The sequence below is a fragment of the Typopeltis vanoorti genome, chromosome 4, assembly GCF_054136105.1.
Source record: "Typopeltis vanoorti isolate ZY-2024b chromosome 4, IOZ_Tvanoo_1.0, whole genome shotgun sequence".
NCBI lineage: Eukaryota > Metazoa > Arthropoda > Arachnida > Uropygi > Thelyphonidae > Typopeltis > Typopeltis vanoorti.
This window is the reverse complement of record NC_143552.1, coordinates 98,983,619-99,005,271: the sequence shown is the minus strand read 5'-3', so window position 1 is coordinate 99,005,271 and position 21,653 is coordinate 98,983,619. Positions and strand designations below refer to the sequence as shown.

General features: G+C 36.1%; 1 protein-coding gene across 4 annotated transcripts in view; it reads right to left on the bottom strand.

Annotated features, from left to right (window-relative positions):
- Positions 1-21,653, bottom strand: part of LOC150107542 (DNA ligase 3-like) — a 505,727-nt gene that overhangs the window by 127,470 nt on the left and 356,604 nt on the right. For 3 of the 4 annotated variants that reach the window (XM_090391370.1, XM_090391372.1, XM_090391371.1), the window contains 2 exons: positions 17,718-17,864; positions 2,807-2,947 (listed from right to left, as the gene is read on the bottom strand). In XM_090391370.1, the coding sequence (XP_090247496.1) occupies positions 2,807-2,947; positions 17,718-17,864 (288 nt within the window). The remainder of the gene's footprint in view (positions 1-2,806; positions 2,948-17,717; positions 17,865-21,653) is intronic. The other variant, XM_090391373.1, reaches the window with a different exon arrangement.

The following is a 21,653-nucleotide window of genomic DNA, read 5'->3' as shown; positions in this document are numbered from 1 at the left end:
CTGGTCAGTGTTTTCTTCGAATCAAGAGGTGATTGCAGCTGTAGAGGGGTATTTTGCAGATCTTACTGAGAACCACTACAGGGATGGGATAATGGGGCTGGAGCATCGCTGGAATAAATGTATTAGTCTTAAGGGAGATTATGTTGAAAAATAAAAATAATTTTGAAATTATAAATTCTTTTTTTCATCATTAGGCCGAGAACTTTTTAGACCACCCTCGTAGAATCTTTCTTCACAAATATTCCTCTTGAATATACACTACGTCTACTTTCAGAAGCATTTCCCCAGCATATAGTGAAACTATTCGACTTTGTTATGGACTCTGGATATTTTATTTACCAGAATAAAGTTTACAGTCAAGTTGAAGGTACTACAATGGGAAATCCACTCTCCCCTGTACTTGCTAACTTTTATTTAGAACATTTAGAAGACATCCTTTTCTTGTCCATGTGTCCTCAGCATTCATTTTGGGTTCTTTATATAGACATATAAAGAACAGATTTGCTATCTTGCCCCATAATGAAGACACACTGCCTACTCTTTTATTGAAAATAAACAAGCTACGTCCATGTATTAAATTTACTATGGAAATGGGAGAAAACAACAAATTATCCTTTTTAGATATTCTACTCTTTTGTACACCATCAGTGAATTAATTATCTCAGTTTATTGAAAGCCTATTTTCATTGGACAATGCTACATTCAACAGCAATCAGCTCACTATCCACCACAGAAGACTGGAATTAAAAAACTTTATTGCAATATTTATTTCATATCTCAACTACTACAGCAGGACCTCTTAAACATGAAACAATATATGAAACTCAATGGCTTCTCAAAAAGGACCATCCAATTGGTTGTTAATTCCTATAATACTAGCTTAAATAACAAAGAAACAGTGCGTCGAGTTCCAATTCCTTACATTTCTGGCATCTCAGAACCCATTTCCAGAATTTTTAAGAAATACAATTTAGTGGCTACTTTTCTTCCTATCAACAAATTATCAGCACAGTTTCTGTATATTCTAAAGATAAACGGTGTCCTCTAGATCTCCCTGGTGTCTACCAAGTTCCTTGTTCCTGTCAACATTCTTACATTGGACAAACTAGATGCTCTGTGAAAAAGAAAATACAAGAATACCAATCTAGCAACAGTAAATCTGAAAAATCTGGCTTGGCAAGCATGGAATAGATACAGACCACAACATCTTATAATCTGAAACACGCTTACGTCATCAATGTTGGTATAATTGCAATGAATGAATTGTTATGATAATGAATGTTCATCATTCATTCCATCAGCCCATCATCTTCAATACCTTTTTCGGTATTGAAGATGATGGGCTCTTCCACTGTGAAGACTGTTGCTTCGTCTCAGGGTCATACCCATACACCCAAGTTTCGTCACTGGTAATGATCCTCAAATTTCACGTTTTTTTTTTTCAAATGTGAATTTCACGTTTGCTCTTTGTTCTAACTTGCTGTCCATGATGAAATTGCAGATGTGGTAATGCAGGTGGTCAGAATAACATAAGTTGCACAGCTCCCGATGTACACAGGATGATGTCTTTTGGCACACTGACTTATGACGGTAGGTGTTCCCTGTGACTGTGCGTGCAGCTTTGTGCTGCTGTCTGTTGGCTTGTTACAAACCTAGTCTCAAAACTTTTTGATACAACTTCGTATTTTGTATCGTATAACACACTAAATTACAAAATACACAATAGTGTATTTTGTAATTTAGTGTGTTATATATTTGTTTAGTGTGTTATATATAATTTAGTGTGTTATAATAACACACTAAATTACAAAATACACAATAGTGTATTTTGTAATTTAGTGTGTTATACAATAGTAAAATACGTAAAGTAAAGTAAATAATATGGTATATTTCTCTCCCACTCCCCCGTTAGGGGGAGTGGGATGGGGGTCCGACAAAGAATTAATCTATTTTCCATAGACTTATGTGGGAAATATTGTCCCGCAATTTCCCATCACCGTTAGTTCAGTGATGGATTAGTGTCGAATTGCGAGGTACCACTGTATTTAAATGAAAGAAACACTACTTATGCTATCTATATGCAGAAGACTTCAAGGTAGAAGTTTTATAAACTGTAAGCAAATTTTCATATACATATCTGAAGGCTCACAGGAAACAATTAATATTCAACAGTTATTTTTTATTCTAAAAAAGCAGATGGCGATATGGTAATTTAAGTCTGTATTTGAATTAAGCATGTTGACATTAATCAGACTCATCTACTTATGATTCAAAGATAGACAAAAAATAAAAACCAAAAGCATTGATTGATAACAAATGTTTTCAATCTGTTGTTCGATGTTATATGCTTCCACCCTCTTCCATTGTAATTTCATTCAAGTCACTTCAAATCTTGGACTTCTATTACTCAACTTTCCAATCTAAATCTCATAATCTCTATAAAAAATAATTCTGTCTTTTCCCTGTGCTCTGAGAGTTTTTCTCCTCAACCCTCTTTCAACCATTTTGTACATCAGTTTAATATGTTGATACCTGTTAAGTTTTACTTTGACATTTTAGCTTTACTGAGATAGGGAATGGTGAAAATCAAGTGCCTTAAATTAAAAAAAAAATGGCGTGTTCTTACTTTTAAAGGTTGTTTCCACTGACAGTTTTACCCTTTATTTGAGTAACAGACATCATAGAGATTGGTTAAGATTCAGTTCATTTAAGTCTAATTATTGATACACTTCTTTTTTATATTTTTATTTTACTCTGACATGAAAAGTAAGATGAAAAAGAAAAAAACCTGTGTTAACTTCCTTACCAAATTTAATGGATCTTTTTTGTTTTGTTCATCATCAGAATTTGAATTCATAAGTGGGAGATCACTGTCATTCTTCTTATTCTGTTTATTGACTGAAATGCTGTTGATTCCTGGCACTCGACTACAATTTGCATACAAATTCTGTAGGAGGCAGGGGGGGGTATAACAAAAAATGTGAAATAAATGCAACTTTTCTTTTTTTCCCACACTAAATTTTAACAGCATAAATCAAATAATATAATGCACATTTTTTATAATAATTTTTTAGTAATATTAAAAATATTAAAAATAACATTGCTAATCTAAAAAGGTAAAGAACTATAACACAGCTGTACATGTGCAAATACATTCTCCACACACTGAACGAACCATTCTGCTAATGATTATATTTCATAACAAAATAGCACTCAATAGTTTATCTATCTAAATACATATATAGTGTAAATGCTCACAAAATATAATATCTACATATGAATAATACATTACTGTTATTATAATATATATGAATGAATGATTTCAGCCTGGTTAGCACATCCATTCTTAAATATAGACTATGGTTTCTAATCCCACTGCATGTAGAGTTGCTTGTGAATACCTTTAGATTATATAGATGGATGCAATGAACTAGGGTGAGACCTCAACCATTCTTACTAGGATTTTGAAATAAGGACAAAACATCCCATGTTTGGTCTGAGAACAAATATCTCAAACCCGTCCATGATGCTAATGAACAAAAGGTTTGCAACTACTATATAATATGATATATTATTGCTATTTTTATTACTCTTTATCAACCCTAAACACGAAAGGTTTTGAGACCTATAACACAACAGTGCAATGTGAGTAGGATTAGAAAGAAGAAAGGAATCTATTAATATGTTTCTTCAAGAGCTGAGGTTGCATTCATTGGGAAAAATGGTATGGCAAATGCTATTTCAAAAGAGAGATGTATACGGAATGAAGGAAGAGGATGAGAAGCTGGTTCAGTGAGTTCAGAGATGAAACCATATATGAATAGTGAACAGCAACTGCCCATGTTTGTACATGAATAGAGAAATTCACTGCTGTATATGAAGTACACTATAGGTGAGAGCATAGAGACTTGGGATACTCTGGCATTTATAGAAAAATCAGACGAGAGGAAACCATCTACCATTACATACAATGAACTGACCTGGCACTCTATACATGGAACATGGGAGGAGGGGAACCATTACATGGCAGTGTGGTAAGAAGTCCATGATGCCAGGCTCGAGTAATTGCTTTGGAAATATGAAGAGTGATCACATGAGATTCTCCAAATCTTTGTATAGACTGTGTGCAAAAGTGGCTAAGGTTGGGAAATAAGCATGCTGTAGAATGAGAATGGCAAACTCCACATTGGTGATCATTAATTAATTGATGAGTCTCTAGGTAGCAAAGGAGCTGGTTGCTGATGACCTTCTCCACTTTCAAAAGTACTGAGTTGAGGAAGCAATGGGATGATAGTTCCATGGCTGACTTTTATTATATGTTCTTTTTAATAAACAGGGCTGAATAAAAGCTTGCTTCATGCCATTAGGTAATTGCTAGATGAGTATGACACCTTGTAAAGGCAATACAGGATAGGTGTTAGTTTCAGAACACAAGCTCTTAGCACAAATGGAAGGGAGACCATCTAGACCTAGTAAGCTATTATTACTAAGCATTTTACTATGCAATTAATTATTTTTCTGATCTTGTTCTTATGAAAGATCGGAGGAGGAAAAAGTGAGGGTGGTTTGGCCTTGATTGTCTAAACAGGAGTTGAAGAAGAAAACTAATTCCAAGAGGTCTGATGTAACTTGGGGACATGTTATCACTGTTCCATTAGGATGAGAGAGAGAGAGAGAAAGAGAGATGTGGAAATATACTAGAGCAGAAGTTTTGCCCAACAACCTTAGTAAGGGACAAAAGGCTTGCCTGCCATTTGAGCAGAAGGTAAGCTTAGTGAAAATATACTCTTATTAACTGCCCTACTTGAAATGCAACTTCTAAACAGTTTGAAATTTTAATATGCTCTATGATATAAATGACTAGCATATACAATCTTCCCCATCTATGCACAATACTTCATATTCACCTCCAAATCATTCCGTAATGCTTCTTTATATCTGCATAACATCTCTACAGATACCATTGTAATAAAAATGAAATACTGACTTCCAAGATTAATAAAATTAAAAAAGCAAAAAATCTCAGTGACATTAAATTAGTATGAAATTTTTAGATAATGAAAAGAATCTAAAACAACCAATGGAGATTGGCTATTCAACCTTCCACATGAAATTATCTAGAGATGACTGAACAGTTGTTTATTTCTTTTCATGAAGATCCAATAGGAGACTAAAAGCATCAGCTATTTCTTTTTGGATTTTTAAGATGAAGCATCGAGATCCATCTTCCAACTATTTTGTCCACCTTTGCATTGACGTCAAAGATGCCTTTACCAATATTAACCAGAAATTTTTGTCAGGAAAAATTGTTACATTATTATTATTATATGAACACTTCCATGGAGTCCATAGACTCATCAGAGGAGACCCAATCTATCCCACACAATCTATCATAACTCTCTCTCCTTGAACCCATTAACAGACAAAGCACTCACAACTGACTCTAGCAACCCATTCCACTAATTCAACTTTATTCAACTTCCAGGGATAACCCCCTGGTTCTGGTCTCTCTAGCCAAGTGCTGAAAAATTCCCCCCTGCATTTACCTATTCAGTAACTTAAATGTTTATATCATATCCTTCTTTTTCTCCTATCAACCAACTTCTGCAATCCACACACCTTCAATCTATCCTCATAGGAAACATTACATTGGCCACTCACCATCTTGGCCACTCACATCTGAATCATCTCCACTGCTTCTTCATCTCCAAGAAACTCAGGGGACCAGACTTGAGTATAGTAATCCAGATAGCATATCAAGGGCTTATAAAGAGGAATAACAGCTTCCTTATCTCTACTTGATAATGTACTTTTCAATACCCAAGTAATTTTATGCGCTACCTTAGCAATATGTCAGCTAAACTTTAACTCTCTGTCTACCACCACTACTGCTAAATCTCTAGCTTCATCTATTTCCTGGAGTACAGTACCATCAATATGATGCATGGCTTGTAATCTATTTATCTCAAAATGCAGAACTTTACATTTCTCTGCATTAAACTGATACCCAATATCTTTTGCCCTTATTGACATCCTATTTAAATCATCTTGCAAACTGTCCACATCACCTTGATTGACTATTACTCTTTCTAATTTTGCATCATCAGCAAACTGAATATTTCCTTTCAAGTTATTTCCTATATCGTTTATGAACAAAATAAACAGCAAAGGTCCCAGCACTGAACCTTGCGGCACCAGTAGTCACCTGCTTTTTGCCTCATTTCTGTAGCTCGATATACCACTTTTTGATACGTCTAGCAGCCATCCTCCTATCCACTTAACCAGTGTCATATCTATCCCCCATTTGATCTAATTTGCATAACAGAGTTTCAAGTGGTATTCTGTCAAATGCCTTTGCAAAATCCAGCAATATCAATGTGTAGCTATTTCCTTTATTCAACTCAGCTGTTACTCTATTATAAAAAGTTAGTAAATTACTAAGGCATGACTAAACTTTCACAAAGCAATGTTGACCCTCATACAGTATCAGATTTTTATCTACTAATTCTTGAATTCTCCTTTTTACCACCTCACCTGAGATACTGATTGATCTATAATTTGCTACTGTAGTCTTAAAACTTCCCATACGCAAAGGAATTAATTTGCCCTTTTTTCACTCCCTTGGAACTTTACCAGAGCTAAGATCTTAAATTAAACAACCTAGTCAAAGGCACTGCCAATCTTGCTAAACCCTAACTGATATCCATATAATCCCACAGCTGTATTTACATTGAGATTCTGCAATATCCTAATAACTTCCAATTCATCCACCTCTATTTCCACATTAGTATCTGTCACATATGTTGAAGTAGGATGATATACCCTTGCAAAGTGGTCACTCAGTAACTCAACCATTTTATCTGCTTCTGTCTCCTCGTGACCATCATCATCACTCATTAAGATTAATATTCCATAGTCCTTCTTTCTCTTACTTGCCACATAATGAAAGAACTCTTTTGGATTTCCTTTGGCCTGCTTGGCTAGATTCTTCTCATAATCTGATTTTACCTAAAAGTAGAGACTTAGTGGTAACAGTATCAAAAGTGAGTTAAAGTGCAGAGGTCGCATATCATATCAGATAACTGCAATGCTGAAAAGAACACTAATCTGGTAAGAATAAGGATGTTATTCTACCACTTTAAAGGCACATGACAAAGACTACATCTGGATTACTGTGCTCAGACAGAATCAGTGTTACACACAAATTAGGAGACGGGTGAAAAGATCTGCAAAATTATATTTGACTATCTGGCTTATGGAACATTGCATATGAAGAAAAACTGAAGAAGTGTAGCTTTTAAAATTTTGAGAAATAGGATAAGTGATATGATAGAAACAGAATGTGATTGGTGAGCTACAGGAGAAATTTTAAAGCTCATGGCATGTGAGAAGAGAACTCTGAGTCAACCCTAGAAGCCGAGTAAGGATGATGTCAGGAAGCATGTGAGGGCCAGGTTCTTTTTGTGGTGAGTAAGATGCCAGTGGACATTCTAAGTACATTTTCAATGAATAAGTTTAAGGAGAAGTATGATAGGAACACCACAAAATTAAATTTTCAAGCAGCCTCCTTCGATGAGTTCTCAACTCCCTGAAGGTGTTTATATAATAATAATAATTTTATCAGAATTTTTAAGCACTTGCATTTGCTATGACCTATCAAATATTTGCTCGAGTCACAAGAATATCAAGGAGCATTTGCTAAAATGGAAATTACTGCAATTTGATGATTTTTATTTTTGGAATTTCTTCATTTTTCCAGTATTAGATCATACAAGATTTCAATACAATTTTAATAGCATGATTTCATAAATTAACTGATACCAGATTTCAAAAGATTACTTCTAACAGTTAATTGAAATGTTTTTCCCAGTTTTCTCAACTGAAAAAAAACTTTATATCATTTTTCTCCATTGTCTTTATCATTTAGCCTGCAGAGCTAAGTCGGTATAGATGAAGTCCTTTGGTCAGAAAGACCTAGGTTCGATTCCTGTCTGTGACATGAGGAACCTTTATCTGGTCTCTTTCAAGGAAAGGTGACTTAACTGGTCTAATACAGAGGTACGGGGTTTTTTTCACTCAGAAACTCGGGTTTTTCATCCCCCAGAACAGGCAAACTGACCTAGTGAACACATGCATCTATAGACATAGGACACACTGGGGAGGCATACGGTTAACCACCTTGTCCTTGAGTTAGAGTTGTGGTTATAAGAATTAAAAAAACCTCGTCACCGTAAAGGTAAAAGAGGAAGGATTAAGAAAGAAGTCTTTATCATTTGCAAAACCTTGTGGTACTTAGATGGCTCAAACTTCACTTCAATGTCCAATGACTTAAACACTGATCCTCTAGCCATTCTTAAGTGAGTGAAGAAAATGTAGTAAGTTTTAATGCTACCAAAACACAATCCTGCCTCCTTATTTCATGGAAGAAAAACCATGCTTCACTCTCCCTCACTTGTAATAACATTCTCCTCACCAACAAAGATCATTTTTTCTCTTCTTGGGCTGACATTTACATTTAGCCTCTCCTGGCATAAACACATCTCAACCATAACATCTTAAGTATCTAAAAATCCTCAATTTTTTTTTTTTCTAAACATTACTTCTCTTCTACTCAACTTCTAACACTTTATAAATCCCTCCAACCTTATACTGTTCTGAAATCTGGAGTAGAATGTAATCCATACATTCTTTATGTCTCGCCTTAGCAGATCAACAACTTTGTCCACTAATTGAGACAACATGAGTAATTAATTCAGCATACACAAAGACCAGAGATGTACTTTATCTTTAGAAGGAAAGAATTTTTCTGAACAGCAGAAAACAGAGCGGAAAAGTTAAGTTTTCTTAATTTTAATCATAATACTTAACCAACTAACCAAACTATATTAGAGTTATGTAGACAAATTTCAAAATGGAGAATTGGTTAATAAAACTTATTTTGGTATATGGTTCCACAGAATATTCTACTAAGAAAGAAGTGGAGGAATAGTGAATCTTCTGAATCAATAGAGAAAGCAGCTAAAATACAGAAAACAGAAAAGCTAGTTTTGTTGGAGATCTAAATGACAAGGCAGGAACTGAATCACAGGCATATAAAAATATTCTGAAAAATTTAGGAGAAACGAACAAAACTATTGAGATGATGGTAATGCCTGCTACATTTCTGTTCAGGACATAAACTTGTTGTCACTAACATGTTTCAACATAAAGATGTGCACAAATTCACTTTTTTTTCTTTTTATATATATATATATATCAGGAACAAATATTCTGGGTGTGCTAGGTGTGCAGTGCTCATCCATGAAATATCAGTATCACCGATATTATATTTTTGCATTTATTCCCATTAAAGACTCACCCAATTGTTTGCAGACTTCCCGTGCGATTCCTAAAATTGAACACAATATACTGTACTAATGCTTCATTATCCTCTTCAAGAGGATAATAAAGTATTAGTGCTTCATAAAGAAGGTGCTTTTCACAGTGTAAACATTGCATCACATTCGCGTTAATAGCTAGGTGTGCTTTCAAAATGCATACACCTTTGAGCCATTCGAAAAGATGTAAAGAGGGCGCAGCGTGTCAAATTCTTAGCGTTGTATTATTTTTAAACCACTGAGAAGGCGTGATGACTAGGAGCTTAAATTTTGAGCTCACTCAACACCTAGTGGCTGTGATTGGTTATTGTGTCAACCAATCAAATTAAATGTTGTCATGAGTTGAGAGATTACTATATCCGATGGCTTTATTACAAAAAGCTGTTACACATTTTCTGGAACTGAAAATTTGAAAGTGAATGTTAAGAGAAAAATGCTAATCGTTTTTTCTTTTGCTTGTGCAGCATAGCATCTGTTGAGGTTGCAAAGTTTTTTAACAGTATAGAGACATTTTTATTCTAGTCTTCGGGAACAACAGACAGTAAAAATTATCTATATCTAAATAAAAATTCCTGAATATTCTGTGTATTATAAGATGTTGTTGATCCACAACAAAATACCAGCATATGTGAGATTGATAAGACAGAAGAACTGCTTATACTAAAAAAAAAAAAAAACTAATGAATTTAGGAATTCCCGAAAGTGTGGATAATTCTGATAATGATCAGATGTTATGTATACTGAGTCTCAGTAAACAAAATAAAATTCTTGGAAAACAGAGCGAAATATACACCAACCAGAGAAATACACATAACATGTGCAGTAAATTTTACGAGATGATTTGCTGCTCAATCAAATCATATTTATTCCTGCAATACTTTCTCTCTCTCTATCATAAGTTATTTTTTTAAATTATGCCATCATAAATATTCACTTATTCATGTTTAGAATTTATAGGATCTTGCTATTCGCTCTACCCAGCAACTTATAGGAGATGCATATCACAAATGATAATTATTAATTATTCATTTACCATTAATGAAAATGTTTCTACTCACACTTATTCCTTCCTATTTCCACATGTCTTATAAATGATGGTTCACATATTTTCATCTTTGAGTATTTCAAATATACCAACCAAATATAGCATTCTCCTTCATTGTTGTTTTCTAATCAATCATAAAACAGATTGTTCCCCCACTCTACACAGAAGTATTCAAAGTTATCCTGCAATTAATTGCATTGGACCAATTAAGATGAGTGCTGATGCGCTATGCCCTGTCAAACTTTCATACATCGATAAAATGCAATCCCACAGTCATGGGCGTCCGCAGGGGGGGGGACACTTCCCCCCTGGGATCAATTAAAAAATTCCGCAAATTATAATTGTAAAATTGATTGAGATATGTAATCTTACACCCTCGACCCTGGGAATGCTTTGTCTGTCTTAAAATTTTATTATCGGTTGGCCTCTTGCGGGGTAGCCAGAGAACACGTTTTATTGCAGTAATAAAACACGTGTTCCTGTTTATGATTCATCTTTTTCTGATTTGTGAACAGTGACCAGTTAGTTTGCCCACTGTCTAGTAAGTTACAAAATGAAGTGTGAATTGTAAATTTATAGCGAAACAAATTTAAAAAATACATTTTTAAAAGGTAAGTGTATGTAATTTAATAATATTTTACTTGTTAGTTTTATGATTTTTTTGCTTAAACTGAAATAATTTAATTTAGGATTAATTAATTAGTTGATTTTTAATAAAATATGCCGGTCAATTTTTTAATATATGAAATTGTGCTAAAAACTATTAATTCTGAATACCTTTTTTTTCCCAAGAATTAAAGATCATTAAAATCAATGCAAAATGAAAATAATGTATTTATAGTTTACATCGACAAATAATTCCATAAAAAAAAGCTGAAAGACGTTTCTTGATGTAATTATTTAATTAAATCAATAATTATAAAAATGTATTGATGTAATTATTTGTCTCCAAGCTCCCCCTCCTGGAAAACATGACAGCACACCCAACCGAAATGATCACGCGATGCCACTGATATATATATATATATCTACTCTATACTATAAAATGATAAGCTGAAATTGGAAACGGATGTGACATCAGCTTGAAACGGATGTAGGCTGTAACGTTTTTTGTAACGTTTTTATGTAACATTTTTGTGTAATGTTTTTGTCAAGTTATTTGAAACGTTTTGAAACTCAGGGACTATCCTGAGTATCGAGTCTTCAAAATTCGAGTCACTGGAATTCAAGGAGAACTAGAGCCTACCAGTCCAGAACACAGGGGGTTGGGCGGAGACCCCTAGTGTGTATATATATATATCCCACACATGAGAGATACAAGAACTTATAGCACACAGTTCCATGTGTGTGTGTGAGGGTCGAGAAAGAAGAAACCCATTGTCATTCTTAAAGAGCTGTAGGTTGAAACTGTTGGCAAACACATCATAAGGAAGGTTGTTAGAGAGGACAAAAGTAGATGGAATAAATGAAAAAGAGGACAAGCAGGTTCAATGAGTTTGCAGTTAAACTGTAAAGGGATGTTGGACACCAGCTGCTCTTGTTTTAACAGGTCTAACAGCAAGTGGAAGAATGATGTTTGTCAATTCACTGGGGCAGCGAACATAGAAGTACTTGTAGGAGGGGGGGAGAGAGAGAGAGAGAGATTGAAACAATGTGTGTGTGTCTCTCTGAGACAGAGAGGTGAAGTAAGCCTTTTGATGGAAGGTTCATCTATGAGCTGTACTGCTCTCCTCTAGACAGCATCAAGAATTTTTTTAGGAGATATTAGGTGCACCATCCCAAATGTGCAAACAGTATTCTAAGAATGGGTGGATTTGGGATTTATATAGGGTTAGTAGCTGGGTGGTTGTAAAATAGCTTCTTGAGTAGAAAAAAATGCCTAGTTTTTTAGAAGATGAGGACGCTATTAATGTGATGTGTTTATGCCATGAGAGGTAAATATGTCAGTCCAAGGAGAGTGTTCATCTTGTCTGGTGATTTGTGTCCTTTCTTTATCCTTACTGAGGATAAAAGAAGGTGAGCAGAGATCCCTTGCAAGAGAGAAAGGCAGGAATGCGTTTTAGTGGAATTGAAGGTGACTAGGTTATCTTTGCCCCAGTGAAGAATGGTATTGAGATCAGTATTTAAGGTTGGTTGTAGATGATCTTGATGTAAGGGGTATCTATTGCCAGCAAAGCTATATAGGATCTGTAGTGATTGAGAGCAGGTAATTTATGTATAAGAGGGTAGATGAGAGAACAGAGCCATGAGGTACTCCTGCACTGGTGGCAAAGCTTGAAGAGTGGGTGCCATCCACCATGACATGCAGTCAACAACCAGAGAGAAACCTGGCTATTCAGTTACAGAGGGTGGCAGGTAGACCAAAGCAAAGTAGTTTGGAAAGCAGGCCTTGATGCTAAACACAATCAAAAGCCTTGGAAATGTCAAGGACAAGAGCACAAGTTTCTCTGAACCTTTCCATAGTACGTTCCAGTGGTGAGTGATGTAGGCTAAGATATCAGTTGTGGATCTGGACTGGTGGCACTGGTGGTTGGTGATTAACTTGTGAAATTCTAGGTAGTGAAGAAGTTGACCATTGATAATTTTATTCATTATTTTGGAGAGGATTGAGGTGATGGCAATTGGTTGGTAGTTGGACTGTAAGCTTTTGTCTCCTTTCTTTGGAATAGGTTGGTTATATGTTAGTTTCCATGAGATGGGATAGGTGCCAGCTGGGTATAGGAGATTGAAGACAGGTGTTACATCTGGAACATATTGTGCTCAAAAGGAGAGACACCATCAGGACCAAATGATTTTGTGGTATTCAAGTTGTTTAATGTTCTTATGTCTATTTGCCGAAAGACCACAGGAGGCATAAGGTGCCTTAAGGTGATCAGCTGCTGGTATGGAAGGAGGTGGTTTGCCTTCATCATCTATGCAGGAGTTAGAGGAGAAGAGTGATGCTAGGAAGTCAGATTTTTCTTTGGGTGCTATAACAGTGGTGCCACTTGGATGGGAGAGAGATGTGAGAGTGCAGGTCAGCAGAAGTTGTGTCTGATGATTTTGCAAGGGACCAGAAGGCACAGCTACCATTTGAACACTAGACAAGTTTTCTGTTAGTGGCTTTTATGAAGATGACTTTGGATTTGCTGATAGCTGATTTACATTTATTGCAAAGAACTTAAGAAGCTTGAGTTCTTGATGCAAGCCACCTGTGATAAGCTGAGTTTTTTAACAACTGCTTTCGTACATTTTCTTTTGCAGGTCTTTGGGTTAGAAGATCAGAAGCAATGGTAATGTCACGTCATGGGAAAGAAGAGTAGTAGTTCCAGAGATCATCTCACTTTGTACCTTTATAGTGCCAGAGGATACAAGGTTGGGTATGGTCAGAGGAGGGGCATTCTATGATACTGGAAACTTGCACTGGTTTGTGGTCTGAGTTGTCAAGAGGAGAGGTGACTTCTATAGTGAGTTTGGAAGGAGAACTAGTTAAAAAAAAAAAAGATCAAGGACATTGGGAGAGTGGAAGGGATTATCTGGAATTTGGGTAGGTAGCTGCACGATTTGCATTAGATTGTCGTATACAGAAAAACTTCCACATCACATCTGACTTGATCTGTAGTGTTGGAGAAGGGGAGTCAGTTGGAGTCAAGGACATTCAGTTCACCTAGGATGCGAAGCTACCCAAACAGTGAAAACTTTGCTGTTTGGGTAGCTGGATTGTTAGATGGTCGAGTTTCATGGAGTGAAAGGTGAAGAGGTATTTGAACTTTCAGAGTTTGGAGATTGGTAAATGCAGCAGATGAATGTTAAGAATTGGAGCAAGGAAACCTTCAGCCAGGGGATGCCAAAAGCAGAGGATTCTAAATTTGGCATTCTCTGGCAGGCAACGTTAGAACGTACAAATGCTTAGGTACATCTTTGTGGCAAAATGAATCATGAAGAGTATAATTTGGGCATTAGAAGCGAACTGTGGTTGATGTAGCTGCATTTTGGGTTTCTGTTAAGAGGAGGTATGGTTTGGAGATCTGTAAGTGGTGACAAATGTTGTTTATGCTGGAATTTATGCTATGAATGTTTGTAAAGTGGATGTGGAAATGATTTTTTTGGTAGGATCCTGATAAGTTTGGAATATTGTGTTTTGTTTGATTTGTTTGGATTAGCTAGCTGTTGAGAGAGATTTATTATGTTCACAGTGCTGCCACCTGTTTCATTTTTCATTTTTGGTTTATTATTTGATGAAAGGAAAGAGTGGAGACATGCAGGGCCTCAACAGTGCCTCCCACATACCACAACTCGGACTCCTTCACCAGGTATGAACCTGTCAGAGTACGTGGCAGTGGGATTATACATGTGACTGTGAGAATCATAGGGGAATTTCTCTGCTAAGTGTTCCAGGTGAGATTTATGCAAGCATACTTCCGAAAAGACTAAGAAAAATTGTGGAAGAGAAATTTATCATTATTGTTAGTAGTAGAAGACCTCCAGGGAGTCAATTACTGATCATCGGAGGTCCTCCATCACACACTGCTCATTATATCGTGACTTAAATGCATTCACTGTCTCCACACTTGCGATACTTCCAGGCAATGCATTCTAACCACTCACAATTCTCAATGCAAAAAAAACTATTCCTCACTCCCTTGCTCATATCCTCCCCATATAGAACTGTTCTTCACTGTCTCCACCTATTCTTGAAAAATCTGATCTACATTAATCTGATAATAACCTCTTATCAACTTATATGTTTCGATCATGTTCCCCCTTATCCTTCTATCCATTAATCTGCAATTTGCATTCCCTTAAATCTCCTTCATACTCTATATTCCAGAAACCACCATAATTAATTGTCTCTGAACCCATTCCAATATCTCTTCATCCTTTTTTGAAAACCTGGTGACCAAATCTGTACACAGTTATCCACATGCATCAAAACCTTATACAAAGGAATAGTAACATCCTTACCTCTACATATCAGTGTTCTCCACATCATTCCCATGATGTGCTGTGCTATCCTCACAATTTTAGCAAAATGCTTCTGAAATTTCATCCCATCTGCATTTTCCAAAGTTTAAAACCTTACACTCTGCTACATTGAAATTGTAGCCCCATTCATTTGCCCATCCAGAAGTGAAGTCTATTCAAATCCCCTTGCAAGGCTACAACATCCATTGTACTCCTCATAGTTCTTTCCAACTTTGCTTCATCTGCAACAATATATATATATATATATATATATATATATATCACCATTCAAGCTCTTCCCGATATCATTTACATCCAAATTAAACAGCAATCGGTCCAAAACAGATATCTGGGGGGCACACCACTCGTGGCCTTCCTCCTCTGGGATATCACTCCCTATACATAACTTGTGGATACCTATCAGAGAGTCAATTTCCAATCCAGTGCACTAATCCATGGAATAGACTGGCTGAGAATGAACAAAGGAGAAATTCCAAAGCTAGCTTTCACATATTCATTTTTATGTGACAACTTAGGTATATATATATATATATATATATATATATATATATGATGTGTTTGCCATATGGCCCACAGACTCTTTTCAACTTTTTACAATTCCTGTACAACATCTCTTTCCCCCAAATTACCTTTACTACTGAAGAGGAGAAAGAAGATGCTCTTTCCTTCTTGGACACTTTAGTTACAAAGCAATCAGATGGGTTCTATCATGGGCAATCTATCAGAAGCCTACACATACAGGTAGATACTTACACTCACAGGCAGATACCACTTCACATCATCACCATCCTGCTCAAAATTTTGGGTGTGGTAATGTGATTTTTAGAACTTGGAAATTTCAAAACTTTAGCCTCCAGAACAGAATGAACTTCATTCTCACAACCTGCATTACATCTTGAACAACAGGTTCTACTTATGCTTTTGGAAAAGAATGGTTACACACACACACACACACACACATAAACCTTTCCAAACTCCTTAAAAAGGAAACACCCCACCTCCAACCACACTATAAATACACCATATCCCTTCCCTATATTAAAGGTACAACAGATAAATTGGGTTCACTCCTGAAACAACATGCAAAATCAGAACACTATTCAAAATTATGGATAAAGTTTCCACTTTCCTTAGACAAATTAAGGACAGGATCCTTTCTTCTACCCAGATGTCTACAGTATCCACTGTCATGTGGAATCCAGTACATTGGACAGAGAGGATGAACGACCATAATAAGAACAACATAAAAAATATATTCGATATGGACAACCAAAAAATGGACTTGCTCAACATGCCTTAGACAAAGACTATGTCATCAGATGGAATAAAGACTAAATAATTATCCAGGTTTAAATCACAAATGCTGTTTCTAGAAGTGGCTCGTGTGCTGTAGAACCCACTGAACTATAACAAGAATGATGAGTTAATTCTACCGAAATTTTGGAGCAAATTAATTAAGGACTACCAGGATCCTTTCTTCTACCCAGATATCTACAGTATCCACCGTCACGTGGGATCCAGTACGTTGGACAGACAGGATGAACGACCATTATAAGAACAACATAAAAAATATATTCGATATGGACAACCAAAAAGTGGACTTGCTCAACATGCCTTAGACAAAGACTATTTCATCAGATGGAATAAAGACTAAATAATTATCCAGGTTTAAATCACAAATGCTGTTCCTAGAAGTGACTCGTGTGCTGCAGAACCCACTGAATTATAACAGGAATGATGGTTTAATTCTACCGAAATTTTGGAGCACCGCCCTATCAGCTACCAGCATCAGTCACAGAAAATAACCACACAGAGCATCAACCAAATGCCCTTCATACACATGATTAACCTTGCTCTGGAGCTCATTTTAATTTTCAGCATTCACTGATTATGCATATCCAATATGCCTTTGATAATGCTAGCTAGAGCTGCCAAAACATCAGATTGTGTGTATATATATATATATATATATATATATATAGTTTATTTAGTAAATTATCCATTTCATTCCTTTTTCTACATAGTTTTATTCCAGAAACAGTAACATGAATATCTCTGCCATGGATTCCAGAAGGAAAAAAGAAAAAAAAAAACAAATGCCTAACCAACCATATGTAGCATAGATATACAACAAAACACTGCCGATGTTCAAGAAGTCAATGCTCTAGTTAGGCACGATCTTAATAAGTGTGTGTGTGTGTGTAATAAGTTATGAAAATACTGTTTAAACCACGTAATAATATATTTAAAAAAAAAAAATCAGATACAGCTACTGAACAGTAGTTCAAGAATGCAATAAAATTATATGTTTTGTTAATAATCACTGTTACCTGTAATTCTTGTAGGGTAGTTGCTTCTTTCCAAGACTTGTCCTCCCTGATACGAGTAACTCTTGGAAATCTTAGAGATATACCATTAGCTGTATGTGCTGATGATTTGGTAAATTCTGCAGCTGTAATTTCCCATACTGGTGAGGTCTTTGATGAGAGATATGAAGTTAATAAGAAAACACAGAAATTTAACAAAATAAAGTAACATAATGAGAAAACAATTCAAAATTTTCCTAATTATATTTTAGAAAATCTTATATCATTCCTTTATTTCTCTAACTTTAATTCAAAATCTAACTCCATCAGTAAATAAGACAAACGAGAATATGCTGATTTATTTTTTTATTACTTATCAAGTAATTCTGTAGTCTTCTATAAATAATTCAACCAGTCATCATTATGAAACAAATTTTTGTTCCATAATGATCATCTTTAATTTGATAACCTGTTCTGGTCTTAAGGTTATCAAATTAATTTTCCAGATCAGAAATATCTATGCCTAGCCACTCTCCTCATAAAATACACTGGTGTCCAAAACCCTAAGGACAAACATTATTTCTGAAGATTACAACTGCAAATTCAGACAAATCAGCTTGTGGAAATTTGTATAACTGACAATTTCAAGTAGAAAGTGGGTACACATTCAAATATTTGAATCACATGCAAAGGGGTCATGTGGCAGCACTCAGCAGGATAAAAGGCAAAAGGCTGTACTAAGTAATTGTATTAGAAGGAAGCTCTTTTGTGAAGGAATAAAGTTGCATGCTTAAATGTCCTGTAATGTCTCAAAAGACATCATCTAGATGATTTCAAATGGGGGAAGAATTATTGGAAAGCTTGAAGAAGGCTGCACAATTATTGATATTGCCAGAAAGTTTGGAATCTTACTCAGTGTTGTATCTAAGCTCTGAGTAGCATTTCAAACCAATGGAATATGTTTCAAACATTTGATAAGAGGTCGTTCTTGCTGTAGCATGAGGCATGAAGACAGATTTTTATCTTTTGTTATAACAGCAAAACATAATCTATACACCACAGCAGATCAGATATCTCAGCAAACTGTGGCAAGACATCTGCGACAAGTAGGCCTATGTGCCCAAAGGCACACAGTCTACCTCCTTTTATCCACAGCGCATCGTAGCACATGTTTTCAATAGTGTTGTATTCATAAAAATTGGACAAGACACCAATGGGCTAATGTACTCTTTACAGATGAGAGTTGTTTCAGTCTGGCATACTTGATCTGGCATGACAGTTGTGTTACTTACCATCATGAGAATGTTCTTGAAAGGGATAGATATGGCGGTGCTGAAGTCATAGTGTGAGGAGGCATTATGCTTAATAGACGTACTGAGCTACAAGTGCTGGAAAAAGAGACTATGACTGGCAAATGATATTGCAATTGAAGTTCTTCAGCATCATGTTCGATTGTGCCATGATATTATAGGTGAAGAATTCATTTTTATGGAAAACAATGCCACACTACATCATACACGAGCAGTGGATATTAAGTAGATCGAGTATATTAATCAAATCGAGTGGCCAGCACGCCTTCCAAATCTCAAATCCATAAGTATGTAAATTATCCTTGCTCTGTAGGAGAAGTGGGCCAGTTTGCTGCAAGAACTCCTGAATCCTGAAGTAGTGAGAGCTGCACTGCAGTTCAGAGTGGAACATATTCCATACTGAAATGTCTTTCTACATAGTTTTCTGTAAGCACTGCACATTAATTCATCAACTATGTCCTTAGGAAATTTGTAACTTTTGCTAAAAACATATTGCAATTTAATTTGTACAAAATTTGTAACACATTTTTTGTGTAATATAATTTATTAGTATGCTGGAATAAATTTATTATTATTATTATCATCAAAGTGTGAAAAATCCCAAACACTGCATGGGAAATGTGTCAGACCCATTTGGTCAAACTTCACAGAACTTTCCAGATCCATTTCACAAATAAAGTGGCCTCACACCCATTCTTTAACTCCTTTCACCTCAGACATGGGGGTCTGTGCATATGTTTGCTCCAATATACCATGCCAGAAAGTATTCAACTGGGAATCTTCCAACTTTGACCTCCTTTGGAAAAATCATCCTGCCCCATTCTACCAAATTCATATGCTGTCTCTATCTCTCTCTCCCAATAGCAACACCAACCCTGAATTCTTCAATTACCTTTCCTAAAATGTTGATTTTCTCTAATCCAACTCTCCAAACAGTGAAATCATTTCCTCAGGAACTTCAATGTCCACAACACTAGCTGCATGCACACTTCCAACTGCAGAGATCAAGCAGGTAAAGAGGCCAAGACTTTTGTAATCACAAATAATCTTACACAAATTGTCCACATGTCCACCAGAATACCAGACAATACCAAATACTCCCCACACACTTTGGACCTCTTCCTCACCAGTGACCTGTCCAAGTATTCTGTGAATGTTGTCTGTCTTCTAGGCAGCTTAGACCACAACGTAGTGCAGATCACTTTCCCCATGGAGCAACACAAATACTTGCATCCACTCATTGTATGGAATTAACAGAAAACCAAGTGCGATGATCTTTACAACTTTTAGATTCTGTTTAGGTTAGATGGTTAGAACTGGTAAGACAGATTGTTCTTGGTTAGATACTGTTTCCGATCACCTGAACTAAACCTATGTGTAGAAAGAATATAATTATTCCTCACTCCAGCTAAACTCTTGTCCCCATCTAAGTTCTGGTTCTCCTGAAGGTGTGCTGCCAAAGCTGTACAAAAGAAAAGTCAGGCATATCACAACTGGTTTGCATTCAAAAATCCATCACACAGCCTACACCAAAGCCCAGAATACCTGTAAGAAAAGTATCACTGCATTGAAAATTGATTTTGAGATAGCTAAAAGCAGGAAACTTACATCCTGCCCAAACAGTAGTCATGCCTTCTGGATTCTAGCCAAAGCTATCTGCCATAACTTCTGCCCAACACTACTCCCTCCACAATTGCACCCAGATAGTACTATTGCATCATCACCAACAGAAAAAGCCAACCTCCTGACTTTCTACTTCTCCTCCAACTCTTGCACAGCTGATCATGGTGATTGTCCGCCAACCATTGCAAATGCAGAACACTCAATGCCATGTTTGATTTTTCACTAGAAAGAGATCAGAAAAATTATGCTCAAACTGGATACCAAAAAATCTTCCAGCTCTGATGGCATCCCTCCAGAGGTTTAAAGGTCTGTACCCCATAGATGACTCCCATTTTATCTCACTTATTTTCACTTTCTTATTCCACTGGTATCTATCCTGCAGTCTAAAAACTAGTCCTATTCATAAAAAATGTGAAAAATCCTGACATTCAAACCACCATCCGATTTCTTTCACCTCAATTCTTTCTATAATAATGGAAAGAACTATTAATGAGCAACTCCTACACTACCTTGAAGACTCTCATCTAATGAATGACCGACAATATAGATTTCGTCACTGTCAATCAACATCTAATAATCTACACCACCCATCTCTGGACAAACACCTCAGAAAGGCTTGCAAATCTCAAGTGGCTGCTCTTGATATCCCCAGAGCTTTTGACTTAGTCTGGTAAGAAAAGCCTATTAGGAAAAGTCCAATAATTTGGCCTGTCTCATGACTCTGCAATTGGGTAGCTTTCTGGTGGTGATGCCGGATGGCTCCTTACCTTCTATCTATACTGCTGGGGTCCCACAAGTCTCTGTTCTCTAGCCCACTCTGTTCCTTCTATACATAAACTATCTATTCCAGCTAATGCCAGCACATTACATTTCCCCCTTTTCATTTGAGAAACCATGCAAAGCATAAATCATCACGGCCTCCAGAAATCTAATATTACCTTAAATTCCAATCTTCAAAGCTTTCATCAATGGTGTTTGGATAATATCATGAACTTCAATGCCAGCAAAACACACCTCTTCAATATTT